Raw genomic sequence first — 22,445 nt, forward strand, 5'->3', positions numbered from 1 at the left:
AAGACTGAAGAAAATAATATCTAGATTTTGTGGCACTGCAACCCCACATCAGCCCTAGCCATCACAGCCAATAGTGAAGAATGCTGGAAGCTGAAGGTCAACAACATCTTACAGAGCCACATGTTGCTCCTACCTAGTATGCAAGAATATGGAGTAAAAGCCAGACTTCAATAACTAATATCAGAAGTTATAAATAATATAACCAATCTTTTAAGCTGCTCTAACGCTCATGCACTGAGATCAAGTAGTACCTTGCCAAATCCATCTCGGGGGATACCCTCTGCAGACACAGATACATACAGATGTGTTTTTGTAAATGAGTTCACAAGTTTGCAAATCTCAGAAAAGTAACTCATTGTTGTACCAGAAATATGAGAGAAAACATGCACCCTTGCCTGCTGCCACCTCAAATCACAACCCAAGTTTGCTTGCTCTAGTTGATGCCCTAGTTCTCACCTTAATCTGAGAGTACTCCGGCTCAAACTGCTCTGTCCATAAATCCTGCTCATAGTAGTACAGTCCATCATTGATCACCTTGGCCAACTCTGAGCTCATTTTGGCCCTAGATGTGTGGTTACCAGTTCTGTCTCCCCCTGGGTGCCGCCGCAGATAAGGAGGCGTTTGTGTTACAATCAAAATCTTGTTCACATCCCTGTCATCAATCTCATAGTCTGAATCTTCATCTGACCAATCAGTAAAGGTGTTTTTACGGCCATCCATTTGTTCCATCTCCTCATCAAACAGAAAATCCAGCTCTTCAGGTTCATCCTGGTCCTTCTGCTTCAGTGGTGTTTTAGATTCTTCTGGTTTCTGGTATCAAAATTAATAATATTGTCAAGACAGGACTTGCTGAGGCAATATTCCTAACTAGGGATCTGATACTGCAAAGCTGATAAAGAAAAGGCAGTGAATTCAACCTCAACAAAACAAAGCTGAACAAACCAAGACAAACCTACCTATATGAACTTCAGGTCACCAAAAGTACATACTATGGAATACTGCATTTCTTGGTCCTCTAACTAGAGTGAATAGGTCTGGTAATGTAAAAGTGGAAGCATGGCAGTGCTTTGCGGTCATGGCTATATTCTCTGAACCAAGTTAATTGCTACCATCCTAGCCTTAGAAGGAGACAAACACAGTTCCACCATGGCTAGGCCCAGTGGCAGATGAAAGCCTTCCCTCCATTCCAACTCCCTCCCTGGCTTTGGAGAGAGAAGAACTGGCATCTCCTGGACTTGATCCCCAGCCCCACTGCCATTTCCTTCTCCTTTTGTGTTTTTTTCAACTGTAAGCCTGAAGGCAAGGATCTGTCAAACTAATAATCTCCAAGAGTGATGTGAAGTCCAAGGCTTTCAGGGCCAGCACCCATAGTTTTCTGTGGGTTTTCCGGGCTGTCTGGCCATGTTCTGGAAGAGTTTATTCCTGACATTTCACCTGCAACAGTACCTGGCATTTTCAATTTCCTCCCAAACAAGCGGCCTCACACTTCCATGTCACCACCCTCTGAAGATGCCAGCCATAACTGCAGGTGAAACATCAAAAATAAACTCTTCGAGAACATGGCCACAGGCCACATAGCCAAAGAACCCCCCCAAAACAACAACTCAGAAAACAATCTCTGATAGCCTTTGTGGCTGAAGAATTGGGTATTCCCTCAATAAGTTCCTTATTCTTTGAGGGAAAACACCTGTGAAACATCCTAAATTCAACAGCGTGAGTCACAAAAGAATACAGTTCTATCCTATCCAGGGAGAAACATCTTTCTGCCTATCATGCTTAATACAACTGAAGGAAAACAAGTAAGGAGAGCATACCATGAATGGAGATATAGCAAATGCAATTCACCAGTTACCTTGGGCTTGACAGGAGAAGGCCTTGGCCTCTTCTTCACCTCAATCCAGGCCTCTGAGTCTAAATCTGGTAGGCTAGCAGAAAGGCCTTTGGGCATTGTCTTGAGATTACTAACTTCTTCAGTCTTGGTTGGCACAGGACTAACAGTGCGAGGAGAACCAGGAGCAGATTCTGTAACATATATTTTTATAGAAGACACATTTTTATATGTGCAAAGCAAGAGCCACTTACAAAATATATTTAAAAAGTTCCAAACTGTAAAAGCACACATATTTTGTTCATGGACAAAAATGTATCAGAATAAATGTGCAATATTTTCCCCTTTCAAGATTCAGCAGAAGAGATGACATTATTTACATATGTAAATATGTAACTTAACATGTAGTCAACACGATCGCTCCCAAGCGTCCTTGCCAATCCGCCTCAAATCGTAGGCCATGGTATACACCAGAGCTTAGGAGAATGAAGCGGTTCGGACAACGACTAGAGCGTAGGTGGCGGAAGACTCGACTCCTATCTGACAGAACTCGCCATAGGAACTTTCTTTGTTCCTATCGGGAGGCAATTCGTGCAGCAAAGAGAGCTTTCTCCTCTGCACGTATTGCGTCTGCAGAGTCCCGTCCAACAGAGCTGTTTAAGGTGGTGAGGAAAATGACGCAGGTACCTCCTGCGCCAAATCCCTTGCTTAACCCGACAATGGCCTGCTGTGACGCGTTTAACAACTTCTTCGCAGATAAAATCTCTCAGATAAGAGCCGACTTAGACGCCACTGTTGGAACAGAATCTATAGGCGAGGTGTCCAGTGACTCCGTCGATGAAGTTATTCTGGATCAGCTCCAATCAGTGAGTACCGAGGACGTGGACAAGCTGCTTGGCAAGGTAAGGAAAACAACCTGCCCTCTCGACCCCTGCCCATCATGGCTGGCCGTCCGGGGGGGGATGCATTGAGGAGATTCCTCACGGATATCATCAATGCATCCTTTAGGGAAGGGCATGTTCCATCTTGTCTGAAGGAAGCAGCTGTTAAGCCGCTTCTGAAAAAACCTTCCCTGGACCCCCTGGATATGAACAACTACAGGCCTGTTTCTTTGCTGCCATTTTTGGGCAAGGTAATCGAGAGGGCGGTTGCTCTTCAGCTCCAAGCTGTCTTGGATGAAACTGATTATCTAGACCCATTTCAAACTGGCTTCAGGACAGGCTTTGGGGTTGAGACTGCCATGGTTGCCTTGACTGACGATCTGCGTCTGAGCATCGACAGGGGTAGTGTGACCCAGTTGGTGCTCTTAGACCTCTCAGCGGCTTTCGATACGATAGATCACAGCATCCTCCTGGACCGCTTGGGGGGATTAGGTATCGGAGGCACTGCATTGCAGTGGTTCCGGTCCTACCTCTCAGGCAGGTCCCAGAGGGTGCTGTTTGGGGACAGTAGCTCCAGAAAGAGGGAGCTCCTTTGTGGAGTCCCTCAGGGAGCTATTTTGTCCCCAATGTTGTTTAACATCTATATGAAGCCGCTGGGTGAGATCATACGGAGTTATGGTGCTGGGTGCTATCAGTACGCTGATGACACCCAAATCTATTTCTCCATGTCTCGTTCGTCGGCCTCGAATTCTAATGGCATCTCTTCTCTCAATGAATGTCTTCGGGCGGTAATGGGCTGGATGAGGAAAAACAGATTGAAGCTGAATCCGAACAAGACGGAGGTGCTCACGGTAGCGGCCCCGAAACCAAGAATTGGGTTGCAACCACCAGTCCTGGACGGGGTCACACTCTCCTCTAGTGACTGCGTTCGCAGTCTGGGGGTGCTCCTTGACTCGTCGCTCCTGATGATAGATCAGGTTAATGCGACGGTCAGGAGCGCCTGTTATCAGCTTCGGCTGATACGCCAGCTGCGCCCTTTTCTGGAAGTAAGGGATCTCGAGACAGTTGTGCACACGCTGGTAACCTCACGCCTTGACTTCTGTAATGCGCTGTACATGGGGCTACCCTTGTGCCTGGTTCGGAAACTACAGCTGGTTCAAAACATGGCAGCCAGGCTTGTGTCAGGAACATCCAGAAGGGACCATATCACTCCGGTTTTGAGGTCCCTCCACTGGCTGCCTATTGGTTTCCGTGCCCAGTACAAGGTGTTGGTTATTACCTTTAAAGCCCTAAATGGCTTGGGTCCAAGCTATCTCAGAGACCGCCTCCTCCCATACAATCCTCCCCGCACTCTCCGGTCCTCTGGGAGGAACTTGTTGCAGCCTCAAAAATCGAGGCTTGCGGCGACCTCCCGGAGGGCTTTCTCTGTTGTCGCCCCTAGGCTCTGGAATGGCCTGCCGGATGAGATCCGTCAATTAACATCTTTGGACAGCTTCAAAAAGGCTGTCAAGACGGATCTCTTCAGGCAGGCCTTCCCAGACTGAAATATCCCGGCCTCAGGATCTTAGGATTTCCCCCTCCTCAGTAATGTCTCCAAAGCCCCCTTTTCTTTAGAACTGAAGTTGCAGTGGTTTATTGGTTGGTATTATTTTGTTTAATTTATTGTTATTTTAACTAGTTATTGTGGTTTTAAATTAGATATGTTGTTTAATAACTTTTTAAGGGGGGAGGGAAATATATTGTTTTTATGCTGTATGTTATTTTAATGCTGTAAACCGCCCGGATTGGTTCGCCACAGGGCGGTATATAAATAAAAATTTATTATTATTATTTATTATTATTATTATTATTATTATTATTATTATTATTATTATTATATAGTTAAGCATGTATGAAAACTTCTGTTATAGAATTCTTCTATAATGTATGCCTGAGCCTTGTGTAGCACTTCATTTCTAGGAAACTAGCTATTATAACAACTAGTGCAAGTCCTTTCAATAACCGAGACTTTCATTTCTTTATAATGCAAAAAGCAGGAATTATCTTTATTTTTTATAGAAATTTGCAAAACATTGCCTTACCAATCTAGTTCTAACCTCAAGGAATTTACCTATTAATAAATGGGATAGGCCAAGCAGCCTCAGCAATCACATCTGCCTTGCTGTGGAATGTAAAGCAGAGCTGTTGAAGATGATCTCAACTGATTGCCGGGTTCATGTCAGAAAATACAGTCCTTCAAATATGTTGGATCTACACCATTTAGCATGGTGTAGTGGTTTGAGTATTGAACTATGACTCTGGAGACCAGGATTCAAATCCCAGCTCGGCCATAAGAACCCACTGGGTGACCTTGTCAGCCTCAGAGGATGGCAATGGAAAACCCCATCTGAAGAAATGTGCCAAGAAAACCCTGTGATAGGGTCACCATAAATTGGAAATGACTTGAAGAAAAGTAGCACACCAATCACAACCAGCACCTTAAACTGGGCGGCCCAGAAACAAACTGAAAATCAGTGCAATGTTAGTGTAACACAGCTAGTAAAATGAGCATCAAAAATTTCTCAAAGCCACACCAGCTTCTAAACAATTTTCAAAGGAGCTCAAAGTAGAGTGTTTTGCACTAAGGACAGGTTGTTCACCTGTAACTGTAGTTCTTCAAGTGGTCATCTGTGAATCCACACCAATGGGTTATTCTGCACCTGCACAGCAATTTCAGATTCTACCGGAACTGCTAGGAAAGGCTTTTTGGCGGTATCTCCATCCACCTTCTATATAGGCTCGGTGTCTTCCCACCCTCAGTTCAAAAAGTCCGCCAAAGAGCAGACAAGGAAGAAAGAGCAGGACACGGCAGAGGGGAGGATGGGCAGGATTTGTGTGGATTCGCAGATGACCACTGGAAGAACTACAATTACAGGTGAACAACCTGCCCTTCTTCATGGTCTCTGTGAAGCACACAAATGGGTTAGACTGACAAGCAGAACGTCTCCCGGAGGAGGTAGTGTTCTGGCAATAAAGATAATAAACCAGAGGAAAACAGTGTGAATGTGTATCATTAACAGTTGTCAACTAACCTCAGTGAAGTGCAGAAAGCACAGCTCGGCCAAAGGCTACCTCACGGCGGTATCTAGTATCTAGGTTAGATCCATTAGACTTGCCTCCCCCCTCTATTTATACCTCTATCAAAATTGATTGATACCATTGCCCCGCCCCCCTCTCTAGAGGAAGATTAATTTCTTGCACTAATCTGCCCAAAATTTTAGTGTATTCCTATTGGACAATTTTAAAATTTTTGATGTTTAATCTCTATGGGTTGATCACTATTTTTATGATTGGGAGGAGGGTTGGGATTTTGGGGGTTTTAAATTGTAATTTTTAATTGTTTGATGTTTTATTTATACTGTTGGAATCTGCTTTGATTACTTTGTGAAAAAGCAGAACAACAATAATGAAGAAGTCCCTGCTACAGAGAAGAGGAGGAGAGAGGTAGCTGGGCAGCCATTTTAAGCGGTGACTGTTTAATTTTTTTTTTAAACTCTAGGAAGAGTGTGCTTGTAGTCACATCTTCAGTGAGTCACATCTGTGAGTCACTAGGGGGCGGAGCTAGCAGACTAGCTCTATATTACTCCTCCCAGAGCCTCTCCAGAGCAGTTCCTGCTACAGAGAGGAGGAGGAAAGAGGTAGCTGGGCAGCCATTGTAAGTAGTGACTGTTTAATTTTTTAAAAAACTCTAGGAAGAGTGTGCTTGTAGTCACATCTTCCGTGAGTCACATCTGTGAGTCACTAGGGGGCGGAGCTAGCAGACTAGCTCTATATTACTCCTCCCAGAGCTTTAAGCTGAGTCCCGTGGGGAAGGGAGACAATATTAAGGAAGGTGAAAGGGCTGGAGAAAATAGTCAAACAGACATAGAGGAAACAAGAAAAAAAGTGCAAGGACCCAACAGTGGGAGCCAAAAAAACTTGCACAAGCAGCAAGTAAATGGGACCCGTGGTCTGCGATGTCTCTACACTAATGCACAGAGCATGGGAAATAAGCAAGATGAACTTGAACTCCTAGTACAACAAAGCAAATATGATATAATAGGCATCACTGAAACCTGGTGGGATGAGTCTCATGATTGGAATGTGGAAATAGAGGGGTATAACCTTTTAAAGAGAAATAGGCCAAACAGGAAAGGAGAAGGAATAGCACTATATGTCAGAGATATTTACACCAGTGAAGAGATCCAGGACATCAATACTGGCAGCCAGGTGGAGAGCATCTGGATAAAAATTAAAGGTGAGGGAAACAACAAGGATGTTATGGTGGGAATCTACTACAGACCCCCAAGTCAAATGGAGGAATTGGATGATATGTTTCTAGAACAGATGACCACACAGTCAGAAAAGGGAGATGTGGTAGTGATGGGCGACTTCAACTATCCTGATATTTGCTGGAAGTCAAACTCAGCAAAATCCTCAAGGTCTAGCAAATTCCTCACTTGCCTGGAAGACAATTTCATTGTCCAAAAGGTGGAAGAGGCAACAAGGGGATCAGCTATTTTGGATATGATCCTAACCAACAAGGATGACTTGGTTAATGGGGTGCAAATGGTGGGATCATTAGGTGGAAGTGACCATGTTCTCCTGGAGTTTTTTATACAATGGAAAGGAGAAGCGAGGCATAGTCAAACACACATTCTAGACTTTATGAGCGGATTTCAGTAAACTTAGAGAAGTATTGAGGGTGATCCCGTGGTCAGAAATACTAAAAGGGAAGGGAGTTCAGGACGGATGGGAATTTCTCAAAAGAGAGATACTGAAGGCACAATTTCAAACAGTTCCAGTGAGAAAGAAAAATGGGAGGTGTCTCGAGAAACCAGGATGGATGACTAAGGAACTTTCAACCGAGCTAAGTTTGAAATGGAACATGTATAAGAAATGGAAAAAGGGGGAAATCACAAAAAAGGAATTCAAAGAAATAGCAGGCATGTGTAGGGGTAAAGTCAAAAAAGCTAAAGCGCAGAATGAACTCAGGCTTGCTAGAGAGGTTAAAAAGAATAAAAAGGGATTTTTTGGATATGTCCGCAGCAAAAGGAAGAAGAAGGAAACGGTAGGGCCACTGCGTTGAGAAGATGGCAAAATGCTAACAGAAGACAGAGAAAAGGCAGAATTACTCAACACCTTCTTTGCCTCAGTCTTCTCAGAAAAGGCAAAGGGTGCTCAACCTGAGGATAATGGAGCAGAGGACAGAATAGGGGAATTTCAGCACAGAATAAGTAAAGAGATAGTAGAGGAATATCTTGTTAATCTAAATGAATTTAAGTCTCCAGGACCAGATGAACTACATCCAAGGGTACTAAAAGAACTGGCAAATGTAATATCAGAGGCATTGGCAATCATATTTGAAAACTCCTGGAAAACAGGAGAAATCCCAGCAGACTGGAGGAGGGCAAACGTTGTCCCCATCTTCAAAAAGGGGAAAAAAAGAGGATCCCAACAATTATCGTCCAGTTAGTCTGACATCAATACCCGGAAAGATTCTGGAGCAGATAATTAAACAGCGAGTCTGTGAACATCTAGAATGCAATGCCATAATCACAAAAAGTCAACACGGGTTTCAGAGAAACAAGTCATGCCAGGCAAATCTGATCTCTTTCTTTGATAAAATTACCAGCTTGGTAAATGAAGGTAATGCTGTGGATATAGTATATCTTGATTTCAGTAAGGCCTTTGACAAGGTTTCCCATGACATTCTTGCAAACAAGCTTGTAAAATGTGGGCTAGACAAAGTAACTGTTACATGGATTTATAATTGGTTGACCGGCCAAACCCAAAGGGTGCTCAACAATGGCTCTTTTTCAGCCTGGAGAGAAGTGACCAGTGGGGTCCCACAAGGCTCTGTCCTGGGCCCAGTGTTATTCAACATCTTTATCAATGACCTGGATGACAGAATTGGGAGCATACTTATCAAATTTGCAGATGACACCAAATTAGGAGGAAAACTAATACTCCAGAGGATAGGATCAACATTCAAAATGATCTGAATAGACTAGAAAGCTGGGCCAAAGCTAACAAAATGAAATTCAACACAGAGAAATGTAAGGTACTGCACTTAGGGCAGAAAAATGAAATGCACAGATATAGGATGGGGGACACCTGGCTGAATGAAACTACATGTGAAAGGGGTCTGGGAGTCCAAGCAGACCACAAGTTGAACATGAGTCAACAGTGCGATGTGGCAGCTAAAAAGGCCAATGCAATTTTAGGCTGCATCAATAAAAGTATAGTGTCTAGATCAAGAGAAGTAATAGTGCCACTGTATTCTGCTTTGGTCAGGCCCCACCTGGAATATTGTGTCCAGTTCTGGGCACCACAATTCAAAAAGGACATTGAGAAACTTGAGCGTGTCCAAAGGAGGGCGACTAAAATGGTGAAAGGTCTGGAAACCTTGCCCTATGAGGAACGACTCAGGGAGCTGGGGATGTTTAGCCTGGAGAAGAGAAGGTTAAGAGGTGATATGATAGCCCTGTTTAAATATTTGAAAGGATGTCATATTGAGGAGGGAGCAAGCTTGTTTTCTGCTGCTCCAGAGAACAGGACCCGGAACAATGGATGCAAGCTACAGGAAAAGAGATTCCACCTCAACATTAGGAAGAACTTCCTGACAGTAAGGGCTGTTCGACAGTGGAACAAAGGTGGATAGTGGAGGTCACCCACTTGGAGAAACGTTGTGGAGTGACAGGGAGTCCCAGTTTGGAAGCGGAGTAACAGACAGATTTGCAGGGTGAGATCGAGGAGGGTGGAAGATTTGGTGCCTCTCTGCTGTTGATGTAATACATCACTGTCGTATTGTCGGTGAGGAGAAGGACCATCTAGTTTCGAAGTGAGTTTTTGAAGGATTTTAGGGCCTTCCGGACCACTAGCATCTCCAGGGTGTTGATATGGTAGCAGCGCTCTGCAGGGGACCATCTCCCGTTGGCAGAGAGGTTGTTGCAGTGGGCTCCCCCTCTGGTGGTGGAGGCATCTGTAGTGAGTGTGACCTAGCCTGAGGAGGCAGGAAGAGAATGCCCACGCAGGTGTTCCATGGATCAAGTCACTAATGGAGGGAGTGAGCCACCGGCCTTGGGATGGTAATCCACTTCTGTGGATGGTTGAAGGCTGGATTGAACACCGAGAGGAACCAGGATTGGAAGGGGCATGCGAAGTTGGGCCCAAGGAGTCACATATGTCGTGAGTGCCATGTGGCCCAACACAAACTGAGTTGTTTGTGCCCTGATGCGTCTGGAAGCGAGGCAGCAATGGATGGAGGACCTGAGCTTTGCAAACCTGTACTGAGGAAGATATGCTCTTGACATCGTGGAATCTAATATGGTGCCTATGAAATGCACTCTTTGGGTTGGACAGAGAATTGATTTTTCTGTGTTGACCATTAATCCCAAGGTCTGAAGGAGGGAGAGAGCATAGTCGAGATGTCTCAAAAGCATGTGGGGCGGCAAACAATCAGTTGTTGAGATATGGAAAAACTGTGATGTTTTGCTGGCGGAGGTATGCTGCCACAACTGTCATGCACTTGGTGAAAACCCTCAGTGCCCTGGAAATTCTGAAAGGCAAAACATGGTAGCGAAAGGAGTCGGGACCAACAGAAAAGGTAAAGAGGTTTCAGTGGCCCTCTTGGATGCTGATGTAAAAATAAGCATCCTGAAGGTCCAAAGTGGCGAATCAATCTGACTCCTGTAGTACACACCAGATGGAAGCAAGAGTTACCATATGGAAACGCTTATGAGAGATGAAAGAGTTCAAGAGGCAGAGGTCTAGAATGGGACTGAGGCCTCCATTGGGCTTGGAGACAATGAAATATCTAGAGAAGAAACAGTCTCGAGTCTGGGAAAAGGGCACGGGCTCAATGGCCCCTTTAAGGGGAGGTGGACAAAACATTACCCCTTGGAGGAAGGTGTTGGAGCTCGAGGGCATAGCCTCTCCAGACAATTTTAAGCACCCAAGAGGCAGATGTTATGGAGGCCCAAGAGTGGTAAAAGTGTGCCAGACGGTCCCCAAATGGGGGCAAAGGGTCTAAGTGCACTGGAGAACTTCAGAACTGTCATTTGCTCTGGTCAGAATCCTTCTTTTGGAAAGGTTGCTTATATTTGGATTTTGATTGGCATTTTCCCAAAGACGAGGACTGCTGTTGAGGGGGAAAACGCTGTTGTTGGAAATCAGAAAGCTGGTTCGATCTACCCTGATTGGGAGGAAAGGAGAGTCTCTGCCATCCTGAGCGGGGTTGGTATGGGTGAGGAGACCCAAGGAATTGTGCAGGAGGACATACCGTATTTACGGGCTGTGTTCCTCATTTTGTTCTTGAACTCCAGCTTCTCATTGATATGGTAAAGGCCTGAGGTGTCAAACGGGAGCTCTTTCATGGCAAGCCAGGCTTGGGGTGCCAAGTCGGAGAACCTCAGCCAGGCATGGCAACAGAGGGCAATGGCACTGGAGAGTTGTCTGGAGGCACAATCAGTCAAATGTCTGACCAAAGTAATTTGTTGTGAGGCCAGAGAGTGTGCCTCTGCATGGATTGTCAATGCCAGGCGCTTCTTTTCCTCCGAGAAGTCATTGTGGAGGGGAAGGGCACATTCCCACAAGTGCTGCTGGTATGCAGCCATGCAGGCCACACAGTTTACAACCTTCAGGTCCAGGATCGCTGAGGCATAGGACCTTTGAGCCCTGGCATCCAATTTACGCCCTCCTTGTTGTTAGGGGACGCTGCTGCCTTGGGCATGAATCGGAGCTGGGACGCTTTGATGATGGCGGAGTTTGGACGAGGGTGCTCAAAGAGCCCTCTGATGGGGTGATTCAGTATAAGTTGTTCAATTTCTTAGAAACTGGTTGAGAAGAAGATGGGACGGTCCAAGAGCGCTTGACAATCTTCGACATGGAAGGGAGAAACGAGATCGAAGGTGGGGTTGGAATCCTGCTCTGGACACGCTTGTCAATGGGATCAAGAGCTTCTGAGTACGTATGGAGGACTTCAATATGAAGAGCTTTGTCCATCTGGATCACCTGCTTGGCGAATGACTTGACGTCATCGGTAAGAGAGGCCGCCTCTTGAACCATGAGGGCTTGGCTCTGATGGAAGTGAGTGCAGTCTCATTCAGAGTAGTTGGCAAATTCGGATGAGACTGAAGGAGTTCTGAGGCGAGGCCTTGAATGCAGAGGAGAGGCTTGAGGTGGAAAGGATCCAGAGGGGGCCTGAAGAAGGGCCTTGGAGACCGGAGGAGCCTGCTGGAGCGGAGCTGAAGAAGTGGATGGGAGGGCCCACAGCTGGTCTGCATGCGACATCGTTGAGGGAGGCCGGGACCGAGAGGCTGTTGCCAAAGTTGAGGTCATATGGGAAGGTAGATAGCGCTCATCGAGCTGGAAGGTCTGAACGTACCATCCAGCTCAAATTTCTGAAGGGTCAAGGGACAGATAATAGGTGCCTGTCTTGTTATCAATAATGAGGTCTTGGCTAGAAGGCTCTGGGAAACAGCAAGAGAGATCTTCCTCGGGTTCTTCTTCAAAGTAGACAACTTCGGAGGTTTGTGAGAGACGGTTGGTTAGGACACAACGAGAAAATGCTACATCTGGGTCTGGGAGCTGGTGAGGAGAGGCTTCAAGCTCAGCTTCAGACAGCTGGTAGGGTTCAGGCAGGCCCTGGAGGAGGGGGAGAGATTCGGCTCGAGGTGGGGAGCGGAAATCATCCCGAGATGGAAGAGGTGTCCCAGTCTGGACAGGCATCTGTCCACATAGTACCGAGCTCAGGTTGATGTCAATGGGTGCCGAGGGGTCTTTGGTAAGGGACCGATGATCGGCCTCTTAGGTTGTTGGAGGGTCGAGATTTTTTTATTCTTATGGTGAGAAGAATCTCTGCTCTTGTCTTTAGATGACTTGTGCTTCTTTTTGTCGGACTTGGAGACACCTGAGGATTTTTCCACTTGGGGGAGGGCTGCTGCCCAGACCCCTCATCATCAGTCTTTTTCTGTTTTTCATGAGTAGGAGGCCATGGAACTTCAGAGGAGGGTTTGCCCTCACCAGAAGGAACCTTGGCAGGGACCCTAGAAACAGAGGGAGGCTTGAGAATCTGCCTGTATAGCAGAGAATGAAGACACGTCTCCCTGTTTTTCCTGGCCTGCGGGGTAAAGGCCTTGCAGTGAGAGCAGGTAGAGACATTGTGACCCTCGCCCAGACAAAGGAGGCACATAGAGTGGCCATCCTGCCTGGGAATTTTGCCTCTGCACTCAGTGCACCTCTTGAAAGAGTGAGAGAACATCGTTGAACAAGCTGAAGGGACAAGATGAGAGAATGATCAAACAAGCTTTATAATACCATTGATCAAGCCAAATCACTATCCAAAGAGAAGTCAAGTAGAAGTGTGGTCAAAAGCGGAAGGAGCGAATTCCAAGCAAGGTTCCCTGTGCTGCTCACGCGGCGGACAAGAGGAACTGAAAAAGGGCGGGAAGACACTGAGCTGATATAGAGGGTGGGAGGAGCTACTGCCAAAATGTCTTCCCTAGTCATTCCAGTATGATCTGAAATTCCTGCGCAGGCACAGAATTACCCATTTGTGTGCTTCCCAGAGACCATGAAGAAGAAATATGGCTGCTACTTCTTTCTCTAGAAAAAGATGCTACTTAAAACTGACTACATCAACTACTTTGAAACCAGAAGTATTCCCAAACTACAACCCAGTTTCTTAAAGGGCAAGAAACTCCATCCAGAACTGGTGTTTCCAAGCATGGGCAGCATGTCTCCTGACAAACAGTATTTCTGTCTCATCCGAATTAAACCTCAGATTCTTTTAAACTGTCACTCCCCAGACAACAGCTTGAGATCTCCACAGCCTTCTTCGTACAGGAAATCTCAAGCTGGGGTACCATCAGCATGTTGATGATGATACCCCAAACACCAGATGCCTTCTCTTTGTGTTTTCAAGCAGATGTTAAAAAGCTTGTGGGCCAAAATGGAACACAGAGAAATTTTACAACAGATGTTTTTGGCCCAGTAGATAGCACAATGTCAGATGTTACGGGAGATGGCAGAGTTAATGCACAACACTCAGATGTGATACAGGGGAATGGAGTTGGTTGGGAACAGTCCCATTAAAGATGTTAAAAATGGGCCCAAATGATGATCCCAATGCTTTTTTAAACACATTTGAGAGGATAGCAGTGGTGGCCAAGTGGCCTGAGGCACAATGGACTTTCTAGCACCCTGTCTTACTGGCTCACTGAAGGTTGCTGTGGCCAGAGATTATATGAAGGTGAAAGAAGCAATATTAAATACATTAAATATTTCGGAGGACACTTGCCGCAGAAGATTAAGAGAATTGCGTTGGACATCAGGATTACACCCATGCACTTTAGAGCAAGTGCACTGAGATGGCTTAAACTTGCAGGCATCAGAAGTGGCTGAAATCATCATAGTGGAACCCTACCCACTCATGTGCAAAGCTGGGTCTGGTGTCACCGCTCAATACTTTGGAACATGGCACCAATTTAATGGAGGCCTATGTAGTATGGAAGGAATAGGGTCTAAACTGCCTAGAGGAGGCACAGCGGATACAGGTATGAATAAGTCTCTAACAAAAATGGAAGGAAGAAGTCAAGGATGTGAAGAAGGGAGAGATGTTAAAAGCTGGCCAGGTATGGGACCCGGGAGACAAGAAGAAGGAAAGCCTATGTCTGGGATGGGAGTACATGACAGCGGCCAACACCCCGTGACATGTTATACCTGTGGGATGGAGGGACACATGAAGAGAAATTGTTCTGCAATGGAGTGCTCCTGGGTGGATACCTGGGAGTCACCTCAGGTGAGTAAGGAACGTAATTCAGTGTTCATAATTTCAGTCAAAGTTAATGGATACCAGGTCTTGGCTATATTCAGGATGTAATCAGGTGCTGATTAGGGGTAACTTGGGAAAAGAAGGGAGTGAAGAGGTGTGTGTGAAATGCATTCATGGTGATGTTAAGCCATGTAAGACCACCCAGGTGGAGATGGTAGTACAAGGGAAACATCTAACCATGAGGGTGGAGGTGGTGCCTTTATTAAGACACCAAGTATTGTTAGGGAGGGAATGGCCTGATGGGGAACAGGTGATGAGCCAGCCAGAAATTTGGATGGGAGAAAGTGAGGAAGAGCAAAGGTTTGAATTGACAGGGATAACTTGAAGACAGGTAGTACTATGGCAACGGGAATTATGCTGCTGCACAATCAGCTTTGAAAACAGTGAAGGCTGAGGGTCAAAGGGATCTGGGGTTTTCTGGACCATATTTTGAGATGAGGGGAGATTTATTGTATACCCAACAATAAAGGGGAAGGAGCACAATTGGTAGTCCCTAGCTCTTTAAAAAGAGAAGTATTGAGAGTAGCACACAAAATACCCATGGCAGGACATCTAGCATATGGTAAAACTCTGGCAAGAGTCTTGCAGAGATTTTTTTGGCCAAGAATGTGTACTGGGGTGAAAAGATTTTATAATTCTTGTCGTCAGTGGCAACTGCATCAACCAAAGGGAGCTCTGGGGGGCCCCTTAATACCTATGCCTGTGGTTGGCAAACCATTTGAGCAAATAGGACCGTTCAAGAGATCAACCGCAGGGCATGTCTATATTTTGGTAATAGTGGATTATGTCACAAGATATCCAGAAACTATTCCTTTATGCTCTATGCACGCCATAAGTTAGTTCAAGAACTAATAAATGTATTTTCTAGAGTGGGATTTCCCAAGGAGATATTAACGGATTAGGGTACTAGTTTTCTAAGTAAAATATTAACTAAAATATGAAAATTATTGAAAGTGAAACCGCTGAAAATATTGGTGTACCACCCACAATGTAATGGGTTGAACAGTTCAACAAGACATTAAAAAACAAGTTGCGTAAATTCATGGCAGACCACCCATGGCATTGGCCTAACTTGTTAGGCCCATTGTTATTTGCGTACCGGGAAGTACCCCAGACATCCTTAGAACTCTCTCCTTTTGAATTGTTATGAGAGATGACCTGGGGAGAGCTGGGAAGAGGAGCCTTCTAACAATCATAAAATGTTACAACAGATACTAGACATGAGACATCATCTGAAGGAGATGGCTAATATTGCTCAGAATAATTTAAGAGAAGCTCAAGAAAAAACAAAAGAAATATTTTGATAGACGGGTAATACCCAGAGAGTTTCAAGAAGGACAAAGGTTATTTTGCTGCTTCCTGATTCCCAGAATAAAATGTTTGTTAAATGGCAAGGGCCTTTGAGGTTGTAAGAATGGTGGGTCCCGTTGACTATGAGATTAAAATGGATAATCGTAAACAAATATTTCATGTTAATCTTCTGAAGGCCTGGTCTGAGAGAGAAGTTATGTGGGCTTGTACAGAGGAGTCAGAAGACGAGGAGGTTGAGATGGCACCCAGTCTTGAGACAAACAAGGGGATGGGGATAGCTTTCTATTTGGACTAATATCAGTTAGGAACAACAAGAGCAGGTGAGACAGATAGAGTAAGATTTTCCTGATGTGTTTTCCAGCAGGCCAGGATGTACTAATTAAAAAGAGCACTGAATAGCAACCCAACCAGAAACATTAGAATTAGTACGGGTACTTGCTAAGCCTTGGCCTTGGCAGATGCAAAATGTGATTAATCAAGAGGTACAAGAGATGTTAAAATTGGGCGTCACTGAAGAATCTAGTAGTCCATGGAGGAGTCAACTAGTAGTGGTGCCAAAACCCGAAGGGACAGTGAGGTTTTGTGTAGATTTAACTAAAGGCTAATGGCAGATTCCATTGCCACCAGAGGATAATGAAAAAACTCCCTTTGCTACCCCAGTAGGATTGTTCCATTTTACCAGAATGCCTTTTGGATCATATGGCGCAGCGGTTACTTTTCAAAAGCTTATGGAAAAATGTTTGAGTCGCATTAGAAGCTTTGCAGCCACTTATATTGACAACATTATAATTTATAGTGATAGTTGGGAAGAACATATGCAACATCTGCAGAGAGTGTTACAGTTTTTAAGGGAAGCTGGCCTGACTATAAATCCTAAGAAGTGTGCTATTGCAAGGAATGAAGAACACCAAGTGGGGGCGGGGAACATATACTCACAACAGGACAATTTGGAACTGTTAAAACAGCTGCAGCGACTGTACATTAAACGTCAAGTTAAGACAATTTTTAGCTTTAATGGGGTACCATAGGAAATTTATTCTTGGGTTTTCAAATATTGCGGCACAGATTTCAGAGGGAGTGTAACCCCATCCAGCACAGGCCAAGGCCCTATTCCCTAATCTGTTTTACAACTGACCTTGAGTATCTGTCTTGTCTGAATTAAGTTTCAATTTGTTTGCCCTCATCGAGGCAATCGCTGACAGCAGACATTGGTTCAGTACCGAGACAGCTTCCAGAATAAGATGGAAAGGAGAGAGAGAGAGCTGGGTGTCACCACACCCCAAAATGATTACCTCTCCATTGGCTTCAATGTAGATGCTAAATAACAGGGGGAACAGAAAAGAACCCTGATGAACCCCATAGACCAATGGCCAGAGGGTCAAACAGGAGTCCCCCGACACCACCTTCTGAGTTTGCCCCTCTAAGAGGGACTGAAACCACTGTAAGACAGTACCCCCAAGAGGCAGCCCAGAAAGATACCATGGTTGATAGTATCAAAAGCCAAAAGATCCAGCAGGATCAACAGGGACACGCTCCCCCTGTCCAGCTCCACCAAGGCGACCAAAGCTTTGTTTGTCCCATAACCAGATCCTAAAACAGATTGAAATGGATCTACATAATCAATTTCATCCAGAAACTCCTAGAGCTGAGAGGCTGCCACTCACTCCAAAATCTTGTCCAAGAATGGAATATTAGAGACTGGCTGACAGTTACTGCAAAGGGCGGGGTCCAGGGAGGCCTTTTTCAGTAATGGCCTCACCACAGTCCCCTTTAGGCAGGATGGAAACTTTCAGTTCAAGAAACCCTGGATAAAATAACACAGTTTTATTTCCTTTTGTGTAATGATGGTCTTCCAACAGTACCTTGGTCTTTTGTTCAGTAGCAACAGCAAACTTCAAACTATATAGACACAGAGAGAAAGATGTTTCTAATGATACTGCCATCAAGCAGAACTGACCTGTCTCCTTTTGGAAGCTCTGCCTTGGTACAAATTCAGGACAGTTGATTAACTGGGAGAAGTCAGTTTGTGCATAGTCTGTCATTGGGGGGCCAGGTAAAGGCCATTTCTCTGGTTCTTCTTTTCTCCTTATCTTCTGATCCACAATTTCTACAACTTTGCTATCTTTCAATGCCTGCAAAACAGTCATTTAACAGTCACCAATAGCATACTAAAGCAAGTAAGGTCTGAAAAACTGCCATAGACAGGCTGTGCTGCTGTGTCCTACGTGATGAACAGTGACACTGAACACCTGCAGGAAGAGGCAGCAAGTAACTACTAATTAAGAATGCAAACGGATCTTTGAGGTACCTTTGAGACTAAGTGGGAGAAAAAAATTGTACCATAAGCTTTCATACACATTTAGTCTCAAAAGTGCTGCAAAGATCCCTTTGCATACTGATATTCCAATCTGACACAGTGATGTCCCTGAATTCTACTAATTAAGCAGTAAGTAAAGAACATTAAACAGAGCCATGAACTCCTCTCACAGAGTAATCCTAGGAATGGACAGAAAAGAGTCAAGGCAGAAGACCTGCATTTCCCAGTGCCATGTCAGCCTGTGTTTGATGGAAAGAGGGGTATCATTCCCCCCACACTGATTTTCACGCCTTTTAAAAAACATATTCCTCCTACAGATTACAACTGGAGAGAACTACACCAGGACTTGTCTAAGAGTTTGGACACAATATTTCAACACAATTAGCTCTCAAGCCAGGCAAAATGCAAAAGAAACAGGATAATTGCTCACCTTAACTATAAGACCAACATCTGTAGTAAGAGCCTGTACTCGATGGAAACTGGCAATGAGAGTAATGGGAAGAAAACCTTCTGAATCCATCTTCCGCCTCAGAAAAAAGTCTCGTTCCAAGTTGTCAATACTGAAGTAGTACTCTCTAGATACAACCAAATAACAGAACATGAAAGATGTACACATATCTTCACTATGTGATACCGGTATCACTTCAGCTCTGGAAAACTAACTTTATCATGTGTATTCCATTTATTTATAGCCTGCTTTTCCCCAAAAATTGGAGCACAAAGCAGCTTAAAAATTAAAAGAACAATACAATTAAAACAAGCACCTGAACTGATACATCACCTGAGCTGGTTAAAACCAAATTGCTCCTAGTTCTCTCTATATATACATTACACAGGTCTTTGTAGAATACAAACATGTGTATCTAAATCTACACAGGCAGAGGTAGACAAAGTGTGATCTTCCAGATGCTTGAAATCATGGGAGCTGCAACCCAACATCATCTCCAGGGCTGCACTTTGTTCATCCTTATCCTAAGGTTGCAATCCTAAATCTATCTGTTCTAGAATGGTTCTAATTTCAGTGGGTGTAATCAAGACTGCATTATGCTAATGATATACTTTGGTCCTCCTATGGTTCTGAACTTCAATTCTCAGAAGTCTGAGCCAAAAACTTCAATGGTCAGAAATGACTACCATTCCACTCACAGAATGAATGCTGGAATCCATCCCGGCCCCTCTCTATGGAAATATATTTGGGCTTTCTAAACAACCAGGAAGGCTAATTCTATAACCAAAATCAATACGTACATCTGCCTTTTGATATAGTCCTTAAGCAACTCCTGGTCAACACTGTACAGTTCAGTACTGCTAATGTTGTCAAAGTAATAAGTGATATTACTGGTGTACTTCTGAGTGCGGGAACCATCAGAGCCATCAAATTTCCGGTAACTATAATGATAATCAAAGTGAGCTGCAGAGGGAAAAGAGCAAAAAGGTATTCCTTAAGGCCTGTAGTTTTCCAAGATCATTTTGCATTCTACGCTGTCAGAATCCACAGTGTACGTACTACACATCTAATTTAGGAGGTGGGCAGAGAAATGCTCTACTGAAACTCAGATGGATAGGGAATAATTTAAGCCAGATTTTAATGAAATAAAAATGAAAGCGCCTATGACATTATTTTAATTAAGCATTATTATAACCACAGAGGCTTACTAAATAGATATTTCTTCAATCATTATTGTACATAAATTACATGTTCCCAGAAATTTATAACATTTGGCTTCTGCTTCAGATGCTCTTTACAAAGCAGCTTTTTAGCTCAAAATAGTTGATAGCAATTACAGCCAGTTTCCAGTGGCACTGAACATCTGCAATTACTTTCCACGCATGAAAAATGCTGCTTTTTACTTTAATGGTACACTTCTTGTTAATAACTCAAACTGCATTGAATCACAGCCCAGGAAAAACAAACCAGCTATCTCCCAGTCTACTGACATTCCAAGTACAGTGCGCCCGTGTTATATGCGGGCATGCTATACGCGGGTTTGAGCAGACACTCAAAGTCGTGTGGGAGCACGTGGGGAGCCGCCGCATGCACAAGCCCATTCACTTGAATGGGGCTTGAGTATGCACAGAATTTGGCTTATTGGGGGGGGGGGGGGGTCCGGAACGGACGCACTGTACAAGCAGGAGTTTGCCAGAATTTTATTTATGCCATCAGCAACATCCTCTACACAGAAGCATGCCTGTAAAAATATTATGGCCTTATACGTACAGCGAGTACCTCCTCTTCCTCTCCCTCTGCCTCGTCCCCTGCCACGGCCTCTGCCCCTGAAAGCACCACGGACAGCTGCCCCCTCACTCTTGACACTAGATGTTTCATCATGGTCAAGCCAACTCCCACGTTCATGTTTGTTATCTAGATGCCAACCTGCAAGAGAATCAAGCAAGAACAGAAAAAATGTCAGCCAAACCCAGCCTTTACAGCCATGAAATGATGTACACAGAGATCTTTAAAGAATTCTAAAAGCTAGTCTTCACTACATTACTCAATATCACATGAGCAAAATTGGCATACTGTTTTGATAAGGAGCAGGCATTTCCCACCAATTAGTAGTATTTGAAATACTAGCAAATGCCAAGTATTTGAAATAATGCTGCAGACCAGATTGGACTATTCTGTAGAGAAATGAAGGGTCACTAATAGCCTGAACATTATGAAATTTTTTAAAAAAAACTTGTTGAAGGCATCTCCACTTATACCTTTTGAATCACTTCTGTTGTTGGAAGGGTGCCGGTGCTGTTCATTTTGTCTGTTGTTGCGGGAAGCAGTTTTGTCTCTTGGTACCTCAGACTTCATGTCTATCTGTAGAGGGACCCATTTATGTCTGCTGCCTGCAAGGCAAAAATGACCGGCTAGTACAAATCTTTTTAAATGATTATAAATGTATTCACAGCCTTTCTCTGATACACTTTGGAGGCAAAAACTGAATTGGACACTTCAGAAATTCCAAAGACGAATGAACAACTTAAACCTTCTAGAATCAGTGGAAAATAGTGTTTAGAGTACTAAATGTGAACCGAATACACCTGTTATTCAGGTTACATTTTAGGGGTCCTGGGACAATACATACAGAAGTATGGAATAGAACAGAAGGAAAACCTTAGCCAAGAGAATTCTGGTTCCTGGTTTAAAACCAAGCTTGGCTGTATTCCCTAGGGGCAAACATTTCTCTTCATCTGGATCCTCGGTCACTGAGAGAAAAGGAAAAAAAATTGTTGCTGAGGTAACCAGACCATGGCCAAGCTGCAGAACAATGTAACAGTAAGAAGATGGAACAACACTGGACATTTGTAATGGCTCTGCACCCAGAATGTACCCTCATAAGATCTAGGATCACATCAACTATCCCAAGAGAAAGGGAAGGTTTCTCTGGGTAATAATGAAAAGTAGTTTAATAAACTCTTCACCTCATCTTTCATCTACCAGTAAAGAACTACTTTTTTTCCTGATGCTTTTGTGATCATTTTTCTCAGGAATATAGAGAATCGATTTTACTTTTAGATTTATTTTTATTTTCAAAAAGTTTTCTTTTTTCCACAAAGGATTTCTTTGCTGAATTTTCCACAGTTCTGATTAATGTTTGTTACTTTTAAGACAGTACTGCTTCTTCATCAGCATAGTGAATAGAAAACTGTTTTCAAATTATTCTTCTTACTTTTACTTTAGACCCCTGTGATCTGACTTGACAACTTTGAAAATTCTGTTTTCAAATATTCTCTTGTGTATCACAAATATTCTATATTTTACACATCTTCTATTCTTAATATTAAGTTGATTTCTTAGGCCACACAATCCTTTCTTCCTGGATCAGGTAGCTACAAATCTTTTGTGAAGTTTAGACTAAACTCCTACACAGCGAGGATTGCTGCAGACTTCAAACTAGAGGGCTGGCAGGAGATACAGGGCAAATACAGAGTTTAACAGAGGAGGACTAACTGTATCTAATTTTAAAAGATGTTGTCTAGGATGCAAGTGCAAGAGCCATTTCATCTTATGTAGTCCAAGTTGTTTCAACTTTTCCTTTTTCATATAATAAAAAATATTTTCCATGCATGTAAGGTTCTCTGTGTTTTCCTAAAGTCCATTTATTTACTGTACTAGATAGATAGATAGATAGATAGATAGATAGATAGATAGATAGATAGATAGATAGGCCAAGGCTTTATATTGTGACCTCAGTTCAAAACACAGCAGAAATAATTCAGTTTGAGACCCCTTTAGCTGCCCTGACTCAGTGCTAGGGAATT

At 43.9% G+C, this 22,445-nt stretch overlaps 1 protein-coding gene across 4 annotated transcripts in view; it reads right to left on the reverse strand.

The window, feature by feature from the left end:
- The window catches only part of LOC149321750 (la-related protein 1-like), a 93,254-nt gene that overhangs the window by 20,141 nt on the left and 50,668 nt on the right, over positions 1-22,445 (reverse strand). For 3 of the 4 annotated variants that reach the window (XM_089527962.1, XM_089527952.1, XM_089527980.1), the window contains exons 5-11: positions 20,898-21,029; positions 20,410-20,565; positions 19,440-19,602; positions 18,622-18,766; positions 17,832-18,006; positions 1,853-2,022; positions 457-810 (exon numbers count right to left, since the gene is read on the reverse strand). In XM_089527962.1, coding sequence (XP_089384088.1) covers positions 457-810; positions 1,853-2,022; positions 17,832-18,006; positions 18,622-18,766; positions 19,440-19,602; positions 20,410-20,565; positions 20,898-21,029 — 1,295 coding nt within the window. The remainder of the gene's footprint in view (positions 1-456; positions 811-1,852; positions 2,023-17,831; positions 18,007-18,621; positions 18,767-19,439; positions 19,603-20,409; positions 20,566-20,897; positions 21,030-22,445) is intronic. The other variant, XM_089527972.1, reaches the window with a different exon arrangement.

This window comes from Sceloporus occidentalis, unplaced genomic scaffold (assembly GCF_023333645.1).
Source record: "Sceloporus occidentalis isolate IW3139 unplaced genomic scaffold, rSceOcc1.0.p SCAF_1, whole genome shotgun sequence".
Classification (NCBI taxonomy): Eukaryota; Metazoa; Chordata; class Lepidosauria; order Squamata; family Phrynosomatidae; genus Sceloporus; species Sceloporus occidentalis.